At 46.5% G+C, this 14,386-nt stretch overlaps 1 protein-coding gene across 3 annotated transcripts in view; it reads right to left on the bottom strand.

Annotated features, from left to right (window-relative positions):
• Nat10 (N-acetyltransferase 10) overlaps positions 1-14,386 on the bottom strand; it is a 38,501-nt gene that overhangs the window by 5,213 nt on the left and 18,902 nt on the right. For all 3 annotated transcript variants that reach the window (XM_005327421.5, XM_040284519.2, XM_021727808.3), the window contains exons 12-26: positions 12,588-12,724; positions 8,731-8,855; positions 8,140-8,290; positions 7,675-7,771; positions 6,681-6,797; positions 6,413-6,514; positions 6,247-6,321; positions 5,333-5,449; positions 4,226-4,359; positions 4,017-4,065; positions 2,535-2,631; positions 2,338-2,448; positions 1,203-1,375; positions 571-690; positions 130-228 (exon numbers count right to left, since the gene is read on the bottom strand). In XM_005327421.5, coding sequence (XP_005327478.2) covers positions 130-228; positions 571-690; positions 1,203-1,375; positions 2,338-2,448; positions 2,535-2,631; positions 4,017-4,065; positions 4,226-4,359; positions 5,333-5,449; positions 6,247-6,321; positions 6,413-6,514; positions 6,681-6,797; positions 7,675-7,771; positions 8,140-8,290; positions 8,731-8,855; positions 12,588-12,724 — 1,704 coding nt within the window. The remainder of the gene's footprint in view (positions 1-129; positions 229-570; positions 691-1,202; positions 1,376-2,337; positions 2,449-2,534; positions 2,632-4,016; positions 4,066-4,225; positions 4,360-5,332; positions 5,450-6,246; positions 6,322-6,412; positions 6,515-6,680; positions 6,798-7,674; positions 7,772-8,139; positions 8,291-8,730; positions 8,856-12,587; positions 12,725-14,386) is intronic.

The raw sequence follows: 14,386 nt of genomic DNA on the forward strand, positions 1-14,386 counted from the left end.
CAGACCTACAGAGCGTTACTTGGCTTAGACAGCACAGGGACTCTACGAGGGGATGGGGAAGATATCCCACTCACAGGCCACACTGACGAGAACAAACTCTGGACTCTGAAGCCCCGAGCAAGGACATACCAAGTCATCACTCAGGGTCTTCATCGTGGGCTCCATGACCACATCCTTCACTGCCACCATCTGCTCTTCAATGGCCTTTTCCTGCACCTCATTAAACAGCTTCAAAAGACAATGTAGAGAAGGTGACAAAGCAACAGGAACTCAGTCACTCATTACCCAGAACTTAAAGGTACATCTCCAAGATGCAGAGCTGTGCTCTAGAGTTTAGGAGCACTCAGAGCATATAAACACAATGGGGAGACACCCAACATGGACCCCCAGGAGAGAACCCAGAACTTTAGAGATTCAGCCAATGTCCCAAACGTCGTGTGTGTGTGTGTGTGTGTGTGTGTGTAGATTTGCAGCAAATACTGCCAACCGTTAACAGTCATTCAGACACAGAGCAGGGAGTGGGTTTGTCATATTATTGTAAAGACCAAACTCTTCTCAGGCCGAGATTACCTTCACCACTTTGCGGATGATCCGGTTGAAAAGTCCCATTAATTGGCCTGAGGGCAGCTCAATCTCCTTTTCCAGCTGGTCCACAGACTTATGCTGTAGGCCAATCCCCAAGAGAAGAGCCTAGAAGATAAAAAACCAGCTGGAGTTGCCTCCAGGACGGGCCCTGACCCATTAAAATGGCCCTGAGAACCAGTTATCCTCCTTTTAACCAAACCTATCTGGTAGAAGTCACAGGCCCACGCTGTTTATTCTGGCATCTCTTTCATCTCGTCACTGAAACCATCAAGAAACACTCCCTCCTGAAGTCCCCAATCTCATTTTTATTCTCCTGACAAACACCTGCTTTAGGACTGCATTACAAGCCTGGGGTTTCCTGGGCTTCTGGTAAGGCAGAATTAGGCATCAAAGTAGATGGACCAGGGAAGGTGGGGGGAAGAACGTGGACTCAATGCAGTTGACCACTTACTAAATGTACAGCTGGGTACAGCGTTTAACCCTAGACCCGGAGGATAAGGCCGAGACCTACCTATCAGCTATGTCAATCTATGTCAAAGAGCCCAACCCAATGCCCAGCACACAAATACCTCCACAGCTCTCCCTGCTCTGCCCCCACATGAGCACCAGTAACCTACCGACTGGGCAGCAGACAGGGCCAGGTCCCCCAGTTGGTTCAGGAAATACAAGCGGGAGATGGCCGGGATCAGGTCCATGATGAGGTGATAGTCAACCATGTTTCGTGAATACATCTCTAGTCGCTTCAGGTCATAGGGGAGGAAGAGTGCCTCCAGCTCCCCCCGGCCTAGGGCTGCAGGGGTGATAAAAGTCAGATGGCCAGGACTCCAGGAGCCAAGGGATGGCACCCTCACACGCAGCACCCACCTACAAGTGCAGCCACCCACCCAACACAACTAAACTGTGCACAGACTCTCCTCCCAAAGGAGGGGGCAGTTCCATGCCAGGCAGAGGGACAACTGGCATGTGACTTGGACAGAGTGCCCACACCAATACCCAGTCCAGAAAAGTCTTCCTGAGCCCTAAGGTCAAAGGGACACAACACCACCCTTCTCCCACCATCACTGTTACTCAGAATCCAGCCTCACAGAAAGTATACGTGCTCTGCTCTGCCCAGTGCAGCCAAAGGGACTCTTGATTTTTTTTTTCCATTAAAATGCAATTGGCAAGGGGCAATTCACCACCATCCCACCCAACTCACCAGCAATAGTGCCTAGCATGTGTGGAAACACTGAGTTCGAGTCTCAGCACCACATATTAAAAAAAAAAAAAAGTCTCATCCACAATAAAAAAATTTTTTAAAATACAATTGGCAAAAGTATATAGACACATGTGTTATGTAAATACATAAAAATTATGTATACACACATGTATATCTGTAACTGGAAACAATACAACTATTAACAATCCCTTGTTTTTAAAATATTCACATTTTAACTATTCAAACAAAATTGTTGTGCACAAAGCACTTCCACAGATTGGCCACGTACCCCTAGTACAATGTCACTACCCCTAGATTCCAGGACTTAAATCAGGCCCCACAGCTAGCTGCTGTCTGAACTTCTCTGATAACTTATGTCTAGTCATATCCCAGAGGTCATGGTGAAGGGAAGATGGCATGTGGGCCCACCTAGGGCACAGCGGGAGCCTGGGCTGCAGGAGGTGTGGGTGGGAGATGAAGGATTAGAACCAGGCCCTCAGCCCCACTCCACAACCCATCCACCCCCTTCTCCACCACCATCCCACCCAACTCACCAGGTTGGGCTGGATTCCCCGCGTTCCTGTTCTGAATGATGTTCAGAGCCAGGGAAGGGGAGAAGGTGCTGAACTGGTAGGACAACAAAGCAAGGAACCGCCTTCGAAAATCTGCAGGACCATCAGGCAGAGTTAGTGAGCTGCAGGCATTCCGGCTCCTCAACCCCCCGTGCCCTCTCCACTCCGCCTGCGTTCACCTTTCCAAAAGGCTGAGAGCCAGGCTCCCTGGTCAGCCTCGTCCTCGTCAGTCAAAGTCTTCAGCATGATGCACGAGTGTTCTCCTGTCAGGTCATTCTGGAGACAAATGTTCCTCCTTGGCACCAAGAACCCTTTATCCAAAGGGTCCACTGATGGTGAAGGGTGAGCACAGAGGAGGGCTCTGTGCTGCAACCCCTTCTCCTTCCCCAGCCAGCAGAGACCCTTGGTGGCAGGCCCTCACCCTCATTCCCCGCAGCACCTCAGTTCCCACACAAGCTTTCAGAGGTCACCCGCACACAACTTCCTAAAGGTGTAGGTTCTGAACTCAGGACTGACAGCTTATACGTAGCCTGATCCAGTCAAGGTGGTCTTGGTACCTTACAATACAGACTCCAGGGCCAAGCCCTCAAACCCAAGCTGGCAACCGGTGTGCGAGTTAAAACTTAAACTACATAACAAATTCCACAGCACCAAAATACCTAGTGACTTGCCATAGAAGAGCACTCAGGGAACAAAACACAAGTCACAAGCAGCAAGACCAGAGGCAGGGCGCATCAGGCTGCACTGAAGCTTACCACCCTGCACCCTCCTGCGCTCAATGGCCAAATCCACCCAGTCCCAACCAGGTGCACTGACAAGGACATAACCCATGCATGTGCTGCTCCGCACCCACACAAGTGGCTGAACACCCAGCAGTCTTCATCAGGTCCACTCTGAACTCTCAAGTGGACACTATATGACCCAGGGTGTACCAGTTCTGCATGCTCCAAATCACACTTTCCACACTCCCTCGGCTGTTCCCCTCACTAGGGAAACAATCCAAGAATCCATCCTCCCAAATGCTGCCCAGCACCCTTGGTACCCACACTCAGCCTGCCTTCCTGCTGTGGGATGAAGTGGCTGCCCGTCTGCCTGAGTCCCACCCCTCACCTCCAGGCCTCCACTCGGCGCTCTCCACCTGTGCACCATCCCTGCAGGGTGCAGGCACACTTCGAGACTCTCCCACCTGACAAACCTTCCCTGCCGCTTGCTTCCCAATAGCCACCTCGTTTCTTTGCTCCCTTTTGCATCAGGAAAGGACGTCTATTTGTGTTCTGTGTCCTTTACCCCCAACTGTCTCCAATCAGTACGGAGGCTGCCCCTCAGCTTGGTGCCAGATTATGCTAGAATATGGATTTCTTCACAGAACATCTCACTCTCTGAAGATAGCTTGTGTTCAGTTTTCTGCCATTTACATCCATTAGAAAATAAGCTTCTCTTATTTTAAACTGCCCGATTCTCTGCAGGTGCTAATATATTTTTAAGTGAACTGAAAGTCCCTAATTCTCACATCTGCCCTCAATAATCCAGCAGCTCTGTCACAGCCACATATTTTCGTGCCTCCTTCAGAAAGCAACTTGAAATACAAGACTGCTCAACTGTACTCTTAAAATTCAGGCACCCCACCCCAAGCCTACAGGATTCTACAATGCCTCACTTACCGGAGTCTGTCTCAAATAGACGGGAACAAATCCAGCTCGTTTCCAAAACCTGCAAAAAGGAGAACAGGTCATCATGTGTACCCTCTGGGGAGTGGCAAGGGCCAGGAGGAACAGGGAATTGGCAGACAGACACTGGCTGCCCAGGACACAGGGCCCACAGAAGTCTGTCACTGTGGAGGTGATGCCAGGGAAACAGGATAGGCACTTACTTGAGGAGCCTAGGGGTCAGGCCATAGGATACACCCAGGTAATCCAGGCGCTCAGCGGTCCTCTCATTCAGTTTGAGGAGTAAGGGAGGCAGGTCCTTCCGGGGAGTGACAACTTCCTCCAACAAGCTGACGGCCTAGGGAGACAAAGGGAAAGGACACCACCCAGAGGGAGGGCGTTAGCGACATTCTTAAGCACCCCTCACACACCTAAACCAGAAGACATTTGTTCCTGTAGTTTTCAAACAATTTCAATGAGTCAGGTGATCACTCCCAGGTATCCCAAACCCTGGGTATGTGTGGAATCACACTGCTCTGAGTTGAGAAAGTAGAAAAAGAGCTGAGAAAGATTAATAAAATTATGAACCCACAGAGGCAGGGTTCTGAAGATCTAGCTTCAAGTCCAGGTTCTGTCACCTGACAGCTCTCGGACCTTGAAAAAAAAATGACAAAATGTCTCATGTCCGACATTAAACAAAATCCCTTCCCTTGCTCCCACATAGGCACTATGAAGACCAATGAGTACATGTGAAAAGCTGTCAATCAACTGCTATTATCCTTAGCAAGGACTGATGAACTTTCATAGTCTGAGTTCTAACAAGGGGGACACTGCAGAGCAAGGCTTCTCAAACTTGAGGATACGTCACACAATGGATAGCCTGGGGAGCCACCACTAGAGTCTGATTCAGCAGATCTGGGGTGGGGATCACAATCCCCCCACTAGAGAATGCAGGAGTGCTCTATCACTAAGCAACAGCACCAGAGTACACTCCCCACCTTTTTTTTTTTTTTTTTTTAAATTTTTAGACAGGGTGTCACCAAATTGCGGAGACTGACCTTGAACTTGCCATCCTCTTGCCTTAGCCTCCCAAGTCATTGGGATTACAGGCAAGCACCACACCAGCTACAAATTTGCATTTTTAACAAGTTTCCAGGTGATATTAATGGTACTGGTCTGAGGATCTCCATTCAAGCACTAGGCTGGAGAAGCAGCCCCCTCCCTAAATGGAGAAGAGCCTAGACCTCTACATAGTTCTCAATGGTGCCCCTCAAGTCCCAAAGAACTATCCTCCCACACCCAGCATAGGTGTCCTGCCCAAACACACTCACCTCACTGTTTACGGTGTGGATTTCTTGGGATGTCTCGAGGACTTTTTCCTCCAGACAAGGGAACCTGCCTTCGTAGTACATCTGCAGCAGCTGCAGAGCTCGGCTGCCATAGCCCATCTATGAGCAAATAGGGGATGGGCAAAGGGAAGAGTTGTTCTTAGGCAAAGCTACTTCTAGTCCCCACATCACTTCTAGAGCCTTCACTCCTGGTTAAACTACACTTGGTAAAGGGGACCAATGAAATCCCTCAATGTGGTTAGAGACGAGACTCAAGACTGAACGAAGAGTCACCCCAATTCTTACAAAGGTCTACCCATCAAGAACAGCCCATTTGCTACTTGAGGCCAAGGATGGCTGGCTATGCTATTTGGTTTCCAGATTAGCAAGCCCCAAAGCAGGGCCGTTTCTATACCACTGACAGGTAAGTTTCTACAATTAATTTCTCATGAGCCTTTCCAAGTGACAGAGGGTACACTACAGAAAGCCAACCTGGGTCAAGTCCCCTATTCTCAAGAGGAAGCAGACCCCATCATCCTGTCTGCCGGGCTACCCCTGAGCACTGGCTAAACTCTCCAGAGCAAAGAAAAGCCTAGAACTTCACTTGCTTCTTAACCAGCTTCTTTTTTTTTTTTTTGTATTTTTTTTTTTAAAGAGAGTGAGAGAGGAGAGACAGAGAGAGAATTTTTAATATTTATTTTTCAGTTCTCGGCGGACACAACATCTTTGTTGGTATGTGGTGCTGAGGATCGAACCCGGGTCGCACGCATACCAGGCGAGCGCGCTACCGCTTGAGCCACATCCCCAGCCCCCCAGCTTCTTATTTAAGCAACTAAGTACATCTGCCCCAAACAGTTGCCAGCAACATGACCAAAGCCAACAGCACACCAGGGTCAAAAGGCATGTGAACATGTTACCCCTTGATAATCCGGGTGAACAGCAATACGAACGACCCTTCCACCAGAAAGGCCACCGAAGTCTGGATCTTGGAACTATGTAAGACACACAAAGAAGTAACTTAGCAACCCAAACATCTTCTAACACCACCAGCTTTGCTCAGATGTGCCAGGGACAGCCCTTTACCTGTTCTGACACTGTCCATGGAATCAGGTCCCCTGAAGCCTTCTTGCCTCGAGACAGGCTATTCAAAATGGACTGACGAGAAATCTCCCCCTCAAGGCACACCTGAGGGAGACAGTGAAGACAGCTCCAAATTCTGAACAACACCCGATCACCTACCCCAACAGACCCAGTCACTTGGCTCAAGGCCAGGAGTCAGCAGCTTCCCCTCCTACACTGATGTCCAAGTGCTCCCCAAGGCAATGCCACAAGGATGCCTCTGCTTCTGTACCTGGACAACCGCAAGCACTTCAGGAAGGGCATTCTGGGTGGGGGGCACGGGAGGCAGAAGGCAGAAGAGGTGATGAGCAGGCGCATCAGAGAGCATCTGGAGATCATTGGGAGAGTTCTGCAGGTACAAGCACAAAGCCAGGTCAGCAGGAAATGTTTACCTTCTCTTGTCCTTGACTCAAGAGACTCAATGCCTCTTTAGAGCCGTGGGGTACTGGCAGTACCACCATACCCACAGCCAAAAAGGCACTAGAACCCAACCAGGCACCTTTCTAGCATTATAATAGGCTAAGACTCTTCACAATAGCTTAGGAGAGACTGAATCTCCAAAGCCTGCTGTCCTCTCAGCACTGAGGCCACTGAGTGGAATAAGAGGTTTAGCACCATTTCATAGCCAATAAGTGAACTTCCTCCAAAGGCTGCTATTTCAAGAAAAACCACCATCAAATCTGATTCTTCAGCCTTCCATTAAAGGCTATCCGTAATATCCGTAAAAATACCATGCAGAGCTTCAAAAAGTATCCTTCCAAACCCCGCCCATTAATTTTTAATGGTTCCAAATATTCTAAGCCATCAGATTCACTTCTTAAAAACAAAAGAGCTCAGCAGTACAAAGCTGGTCTCAGGCCAGTTGGGTTACAGTAAGTGCGATGGTATCTCAACCTCTCAGGTTAGTAGGCAGGTGAGAAATACAAGTGCTCTTTAAAACCAGGCGAAGCTCTCCATCTTCTCCAGCTCCCACTCTCAAAGCTACATGAAGAATTCTGTACTCTGTGCAAAGTCAGAAGCCCAACACTAGCCACACAAACTACGCCGGGGATACAACTTCTCCAGTGAGACCATGGGACCTCACCACCATTGGGACATTTAAAGTCCCAGTGGAAAGGTCCCCTGAGCCACCAGGTAACAAAAGGCATGAAAAGTCAAGTAAAAGGACTGCCAAGGGAGTTTCAGCTGCTCCCTGTGGAAGCTTGCTGCAGGGTTAGCGCAGTTACCTTGTAATGTGAAGCCACATAGAGGGCCATAAGTCGCTGGAGGAAAACTTCAGAGGCCTTGTGGTAGCAGAAGAGGGTATCCCTGTTAACATAGTACCTGGCTGGGAGTTAAGCAACCAAAACAAACCAGAGGGCCCAAACAGGACACCCTGGAAACAGGTTTCCCCTCAGTTGTGAGGAGGAGCCCAGCATCCAGAGCACACAAGGTTGGAGAAGAAAGGAGGAAGGAATCCAGAAAGGTTTTTTTTTTTTTTTTTTGGAGAAATTGTATCCCACAATGTTGCCCAGGCTGGCCCTGAACCGTTTGCTGGCTCAAGCAATCCTGTCTTAGTCTCCCAAGTCAGGAGACGGGACTAGACGTGACACCATACCCAGCAAGAATATTTAACTTGTACCTCTCCCAAAACCTCTTAATTCCTGTACCGCCCTCTCCCTTTCACAGGGCCAGTGGGGCCCAGAGGATACAGCTCACAGGCTTCAGGTAAGGGGCAGCCAGAGACGATTCGCGTGATGTTGAGGCAATCCAGGCACAGCAAGTCATTCAGCCACTTTTCCACAGCGTCCCCGGGGGCATATCGGATGGACTCCTGGAGGGAAACCTCGTGCAGTGTTCGTGCTGTTCAAGTCACACACACACCATTAGAACTGATTATTAAATATGCACTAACAGAGCAAGGAAGAATGTTCCCTTATCTTTGTCACGTGGTACCCAGACACCCAAGTCTTGAGTATTTAAAGGGGGTAGTTTTAAATCATTCTAGTGGATAGTCAACTTGCCACGAGAACAACCCCACAGGGCTCTGCTAAGTCAATGCAACCATGCCCCAGGACAGGGACGACAAGGGTCCAGCCTCCAGAGGACCCAAGTGAGGCTCCCACGTGGTCCCCAGACAGCTGTAGCCAGAAAAAGAAAAGTCCTCCTGGGGACCCCATCTCTCTCTGATGACAGGAAAGCTTGGTAACTGCCCAAGAGGTCACAGAGAAGCAAGGATCCAGCATGAGGGTCTGAGGGGACCTGCTGTGAACCTCAGCGTCCTGTCAGGGTTCCGAGGGTACCTGATGCCAGTCTGGCTGTCGTTGTGGTCTTATTCTCGGCGGTGGTGCTGACTTGGCTCTGGGCACTCTGCTGACGGAGCTGTTGAATTAACTTGAGGGACAGTGACCGGCCAGTGCCCTCATAGCTAGGAAAAATGCATGGCAGTCAGGCGCAGGGACCCCTGGGGGGATGGGGGTGGGACCAGCCTGCTGAAACACCAGTTTTGCTCCAAGGATAGTTTTGCTCATCTGAGCTTCCAGCACAGCACACACGCATCCAGAGGGCAGCCTGATGGCTTGGCTCGGAGCCATTCAGGCAAGGAATGAGGTCTCATTTAGCTTCCTCCGATGAAAGTTATTCTACACACTTGGGCTAACCATCTTAAATCAAAAAAATAAGAACTGAGGCTGGATACAGTGGCACATGCCTGTAATCCCAGCAGCTCAGGAGGCTGAGGCAGAATCAAAAGTTCAAAGCCAGCCTCAGCAACTTAGCAAGGCACTAAGCAATTCAGCGAGACCCTGTCTCCAAATAAAATTAAACAGAAGAGCTAGGGATGTGACTCAGTGGGTAAGTGCCCCTGGGCTCAATCCCTGGTACAATAAACAAGGACTAAAAAGATACAATAAACAAGGACTAAAAGATGACACAAGTTAAAGTCTTTAGCACAGGGAAATCAGTACAAAGTTAAATATCAACTAATGTGGGGGAAGCCGTTACTAGAAGTAGCGCACATGAGTTAACCGGGACTGATCCCAAACTGGGAATTCAAGATAAATCCATTACCCAAGGATTCTTTTCATCACTACTTTCACTTAAAGTTGATATAAAACAACTGACAAAATACTTGGAAAAATGTTAAATCATTTATAATCTGGTCATGGAACAAGCTGTCTTCATTTTTGAGCATTTCCTTCTTGTCTTTAGTCACAAGAATATGTGACTTCAAGGCACATGCTATTCCACAGGTTTTCCATTTCACTTCGTATTACATCATTTCACAGCACTGAGGACTGTTTAAATGCTTACTCAAATACTGTAACATCATGATCAAAAAGCTAGATTAAGTGCTTCATTCCTCCCCATCTCACAATAACAAAGTTCTCTCAAAAGGAATTCCATGTATCTCATATGTGTGCATATGTATGTACACACATGTGCACAACAGAATTTGAAAAACCAGAGCTGGAGATACAGCTCAGTAATGCAGGACTTGCCTAGCATGTGTGAGGTCCCGAGTTCAATCCCTGGCATGACCAAAAAAAAAAAAAAAAAAAATCTTGGTGCACAAAAGTTTACCAAGAAAGTGGGAAAACCTTCAAAATGAGAGAAAACTTTTGTAAATCATGTATCTGATATCTGATAAGGAAGGGACTCAAGCAGAGGATGTCTAACATCACTAGTTACCAGGGTAAAGCAAATAAAAACCAGGAGATATCGCTTCATAACCACCAGAAACACCTGTCATCAACAAGACACAAGTATTGGCAAGGACGTGGGAGAGTTAGAATCTTCATAATGTCACCCTCCTTATCTTCAGGGAACATATTCCAAGATGGTCCATGAATATACATAACTACAATAAAGGAATTTATAAACTAGGCACAATAAGAGATTAATAGTAAAACTTTATAAAAAAAAATATGCTCTAGTAAGTTATTTAATTTTCCATTGATATTTTTCAACTGCAGTTGACCACAGTGAAAATCTTAGGTAGCGGACTACCAAGCACTGCTTATTTGTAGAAATTTAAAATGGTGAAGTTACTTAGAAAAACCGTCTGGCAGTTCCTCACGTGGTTAAACACAGTCACCATTTGAGCCAGCAATTCCACTCCTTGGCATACATCCAAGAGAACCCAAAACACATCCACACAGAAACCTACAGATGAATGATCATTGTGCCATTACTCCTAACAGTCAAAAGGCAGAGACTCAAATGTGTACCAACAGATGAATGGATAAATAAAACTGGTACACCCATACTGAGTGCTGATACAGACAATACATGGATGAACTTGCAAAACACTGGCTTGAGTGGAAAAAGGCCAACCACTGAAACATGACCACATATTGAACCAGATACAGTGGCGCAGGCCTATAATGCCAGCAATTCGGGAGGCTGAGGCAGAAGACTCGAAAGCATCAAGGCTAGTCTCAGCAACCTACCACCCCGCAGCAACTTAGCATGACTTTGCCTCAATAAAACACAAAAAGGGCTAGGGATGCAGTTCAGTGGTAAAATAGTCCTAAATTCAACCCTCAGTTAAAAAAAAAAAAATCATATTACATTTGTATGAAAAATCCAGAATAGGCAAATCTACAGAGTGACTCCCTGGGTTTGGGGAGTGTAGAGGGATTGGAGAATGATTTATAGAATGTCTTCACACAACTCTGAATTTACAAAACACCAATTTAAAAGGGTAAATATGGTATATGAATTATATCCCAAAGCTGTTAAAAAGGTAAAAAATCCATTTTACCTACTATTTTCAGCATAATTGTGGATAGTGATATTAATAAATCTACAAAATTATCTCAAGATATGATTTCCATTCAGAAATCTTTCCAATATTGAAAATACATATTGGGGCTCGAGTTGTAGCTTAGTGGTAGAGAACTTGCCTAGTATATGAGAGGCACTGGGTTTGATCCTCACCACATAAAAATAATATAAAGATATTGAGTCCATCTACAACTAAAAAAAATGTCTGTATAAAAAATACATGTTTAATATATTGTTACATAAGAAAGGCAAATTTATAACAATACAAAGTTTTTTTCTTGTTCAAAACCAAAATAAAATAGATTCACAGAAAACAAAGTAAAATTCTAAAGGAAGCTATCTTTGGATGGCTGGATTAAGGTGCTTTTTCTTTTTGATGCTAGGAATCAAACCCAGGGTTTCACGGATGCTAAGCACATGCACTACCACTGAGTTACATCCACAGCCCCCGATTTTTTTCCCTTGCTTATTTTCTAATTTTTCCATAGCAAATCAGCTGAATATTACAAATTTCCAAAAAGTTCTTATGCCAATATAAACCTGCTTTTTTACATAATTCTAAGACATAATTTGATATTGCCATGCATGTACTTTTTTTTTTTTGAGGGGAAGGGTATCCCCTTCCCCTCAAAATTGAACCTGGGTGCTTTACCACTGAGCCATATCCCCACCCCCTATTTTTTTTTTTTTTTTTTTTTTTTTTTAACTTTGAGACAGGGTCTAAGTTGAATAGGGCCCAAGTTGCTGAGGGGCCTTGAATTTGCAATCCTCCTGTCTCAGCCTCTCTAGCCGCTGGGATTATAAGCATGCACCACAGCATCCAGCTCAATCTGTGTTCTTTATTAAAAAACACATTCAGGAGACATCCATCACATTGACTCCTCAATTTTTTTAAAAAATGAACTCAGGGCTGTGTTGCTTTGGCCTCCCCAGCACATCACATGTAACTACATTCATTTGGCAGGCTGGAGACAGAACTCAGACTTATATGTCAGGCTAGCACTCTGTCACTGAGCTACAGCCCCACCTCTGTCTCCACAACCCATCCCTGCACTTTTTTTGTGTGTGTGCACAATGTTGGGGATTAAACCCAAAGCCTCACCCGTACTAGGCAAGCGTTCTACTGCTGAGCTACATTTTCAGCCCCAGGTTCTGAATTTTTTCAGCTTCATGCTGCTCACTTAATGTCAGACCAGAAGGGAGTAAAAATTTATGAAGAGGTCGACTCCAGTTTGAGAATCCCCAGAAAAGAATGAAGCAGCCTTGGAGCCTCAGATTTGGTTTGCAGGCCGCCCAGGCCACGTTCATTAGATGCCACCTGATCTGCAAGAACCCAAGATGAGAGCAACCACTCATACCCATGGTGCCTTACCCATTGATGGTGGATGCCATGAAAACAAGGTAGGGCCCGAGCAGGCTCTTCACCAGGGGCAGCGGGATGGCAGCAGCTTCATCTATCACAACGAGCTCAGCCTGGCCCAGTTTCACAGCATCTGCAGGGTGTATGTACTGTGGGAGAAAGTGTTCAGATTACGAATATGGCCATAAAGTCTCAGCGGTGAGGACTGGCAACCGCTGACAGAGGCACTCCATCCCACCTCCCTTTCTCTTCTCTCCCTTTGCTTGGCAGAGCAAGAATGGAACAGGGATGGAGTGGGACGCCTGGGTTCCAACAGTTCAGCCACTAGCTGTGTGGCCCTGCACAGGTCACAGGGCCTCAGATTGCTCTTCTGTAAAACAGGAAGTACCTACTGCTTTATGGCTGCTCTAATAAGTATGCATAAGTGCCTGGCTTACACAGCTGACAAATGGTAGCTGCTTTTCCCCTCTCTCTTCATGCCTCTTCCCATTTCTCCCTATCTCAGATTAGGGAGCCAGTGGCACAGCTCAACCCCCAAGGTGAACCTCAGGTTCTCAAACTGGGTGCTACACCCCCACCCACCCACACACACCCCACCCCCACCCCCGTAAGACCACCAATCCCCCTGCACTGGTGGGAAAATTTCTGGACTATTCTTAACAAACATACTCATGTCCTTATGCATACAAACAACCCCTTCAGTTTCTTCAGGGCTTCCTGCTATTTTCCAAGTGGTTTTAAAAACACCATGAAGAGGTATTTTACAGGAGAGGAAACCTGAATAGTCAATTAACATACTCAAAGATAATTCAACCTCATGAATAATTGGGGAACTGCTAAAGACATAAAGAGGACACCATTTCACCCAGGGACAGACAAAACAAATTGCTGTTAAGTACCCAGTATTGGGTGAGGACTTAGTGAAACAAAAACTCAGAATGCTGGTGTAAAGGTTAATGGGTACTCAGAAGAAAAATCTGGTAAAAACCAAGAAAGCTGAAAATCTATGCATACCCTAAGACCCAGCGATTCTACTTCTAGAAACAAATTTATTCATGAAGTGCTTAAAAATGAATCCATCAGATCTATAAGCTTCAACCTGACAAATCTTCAAAGTGAATGTTGAGTAAGGAAAGATGCACCATGGAGGACAAGTACGTACACTACTGTTCATGAACATGAATTATGTAATAACTACTGAAATGGAAAGGAAATGCACCAATTTCAGAATCCGTTATCTACAGGGAGTGGCAGGAGGAAATGGGAGGGATACAAGAGGAACTTCAACTGCATCTGATGTGCAGGTTCTCAAAAATAAAAATGACCCTTAATCATGAAATCAGCAACATGTCAACATTCCTTAAAATCTCAGTGCTGGGCATTTCAGTGTTATTTTAGTACTTGCCTGCAGCTTTGAAATCTTTCATCCCAATCCCATTAACTGTTTGCTTAACCGAAGCTTCTGGGTCAGGGAGAGAACAAGCCTACTCACTTCTGGCAACAGGACACACATTCTCAACAGGCCCCATGTCTTGACTTTCAAGGGCAGAAACTAAACAAGCATGTCATGGAAGCACAGAACGAGGCCTGGGGTCATGAACAGCTTTCATCTAAAGGCCTTCTCCAGCAAGAAGGATGTCTCAAAGGAACAAAAATGGGGTCTCACAAGCCGGTTTACCTCCTCTGCACTCCTACTGTAGTCTGGAGACAAAAGGACCCCAGTATTTGATTATAAATCTGACAGGCAGCAAGGGCTGAGCCAGAGCCTTTCAGAGAAATGTTTTCCTTCTTGACCAGTGTATTTTTCTTGA

The sequence above is a fragment of the Ictidomys tridecemlineatus genome, chromosome 4 (assembly GCF_052094955.1).
Source record: "Ictidomys tridecemlineatus isolate mIctTri1 chromosome 4, mIctTri1.hap1, whole genome shotgun sequence".
NCBI classification, from domain to species: Eukaryota; Metazoa; Chordata; class Mammalia; order Rodentia; family Sciuridae; genus Ictidomys; species Ictidomys tridecemlineatus.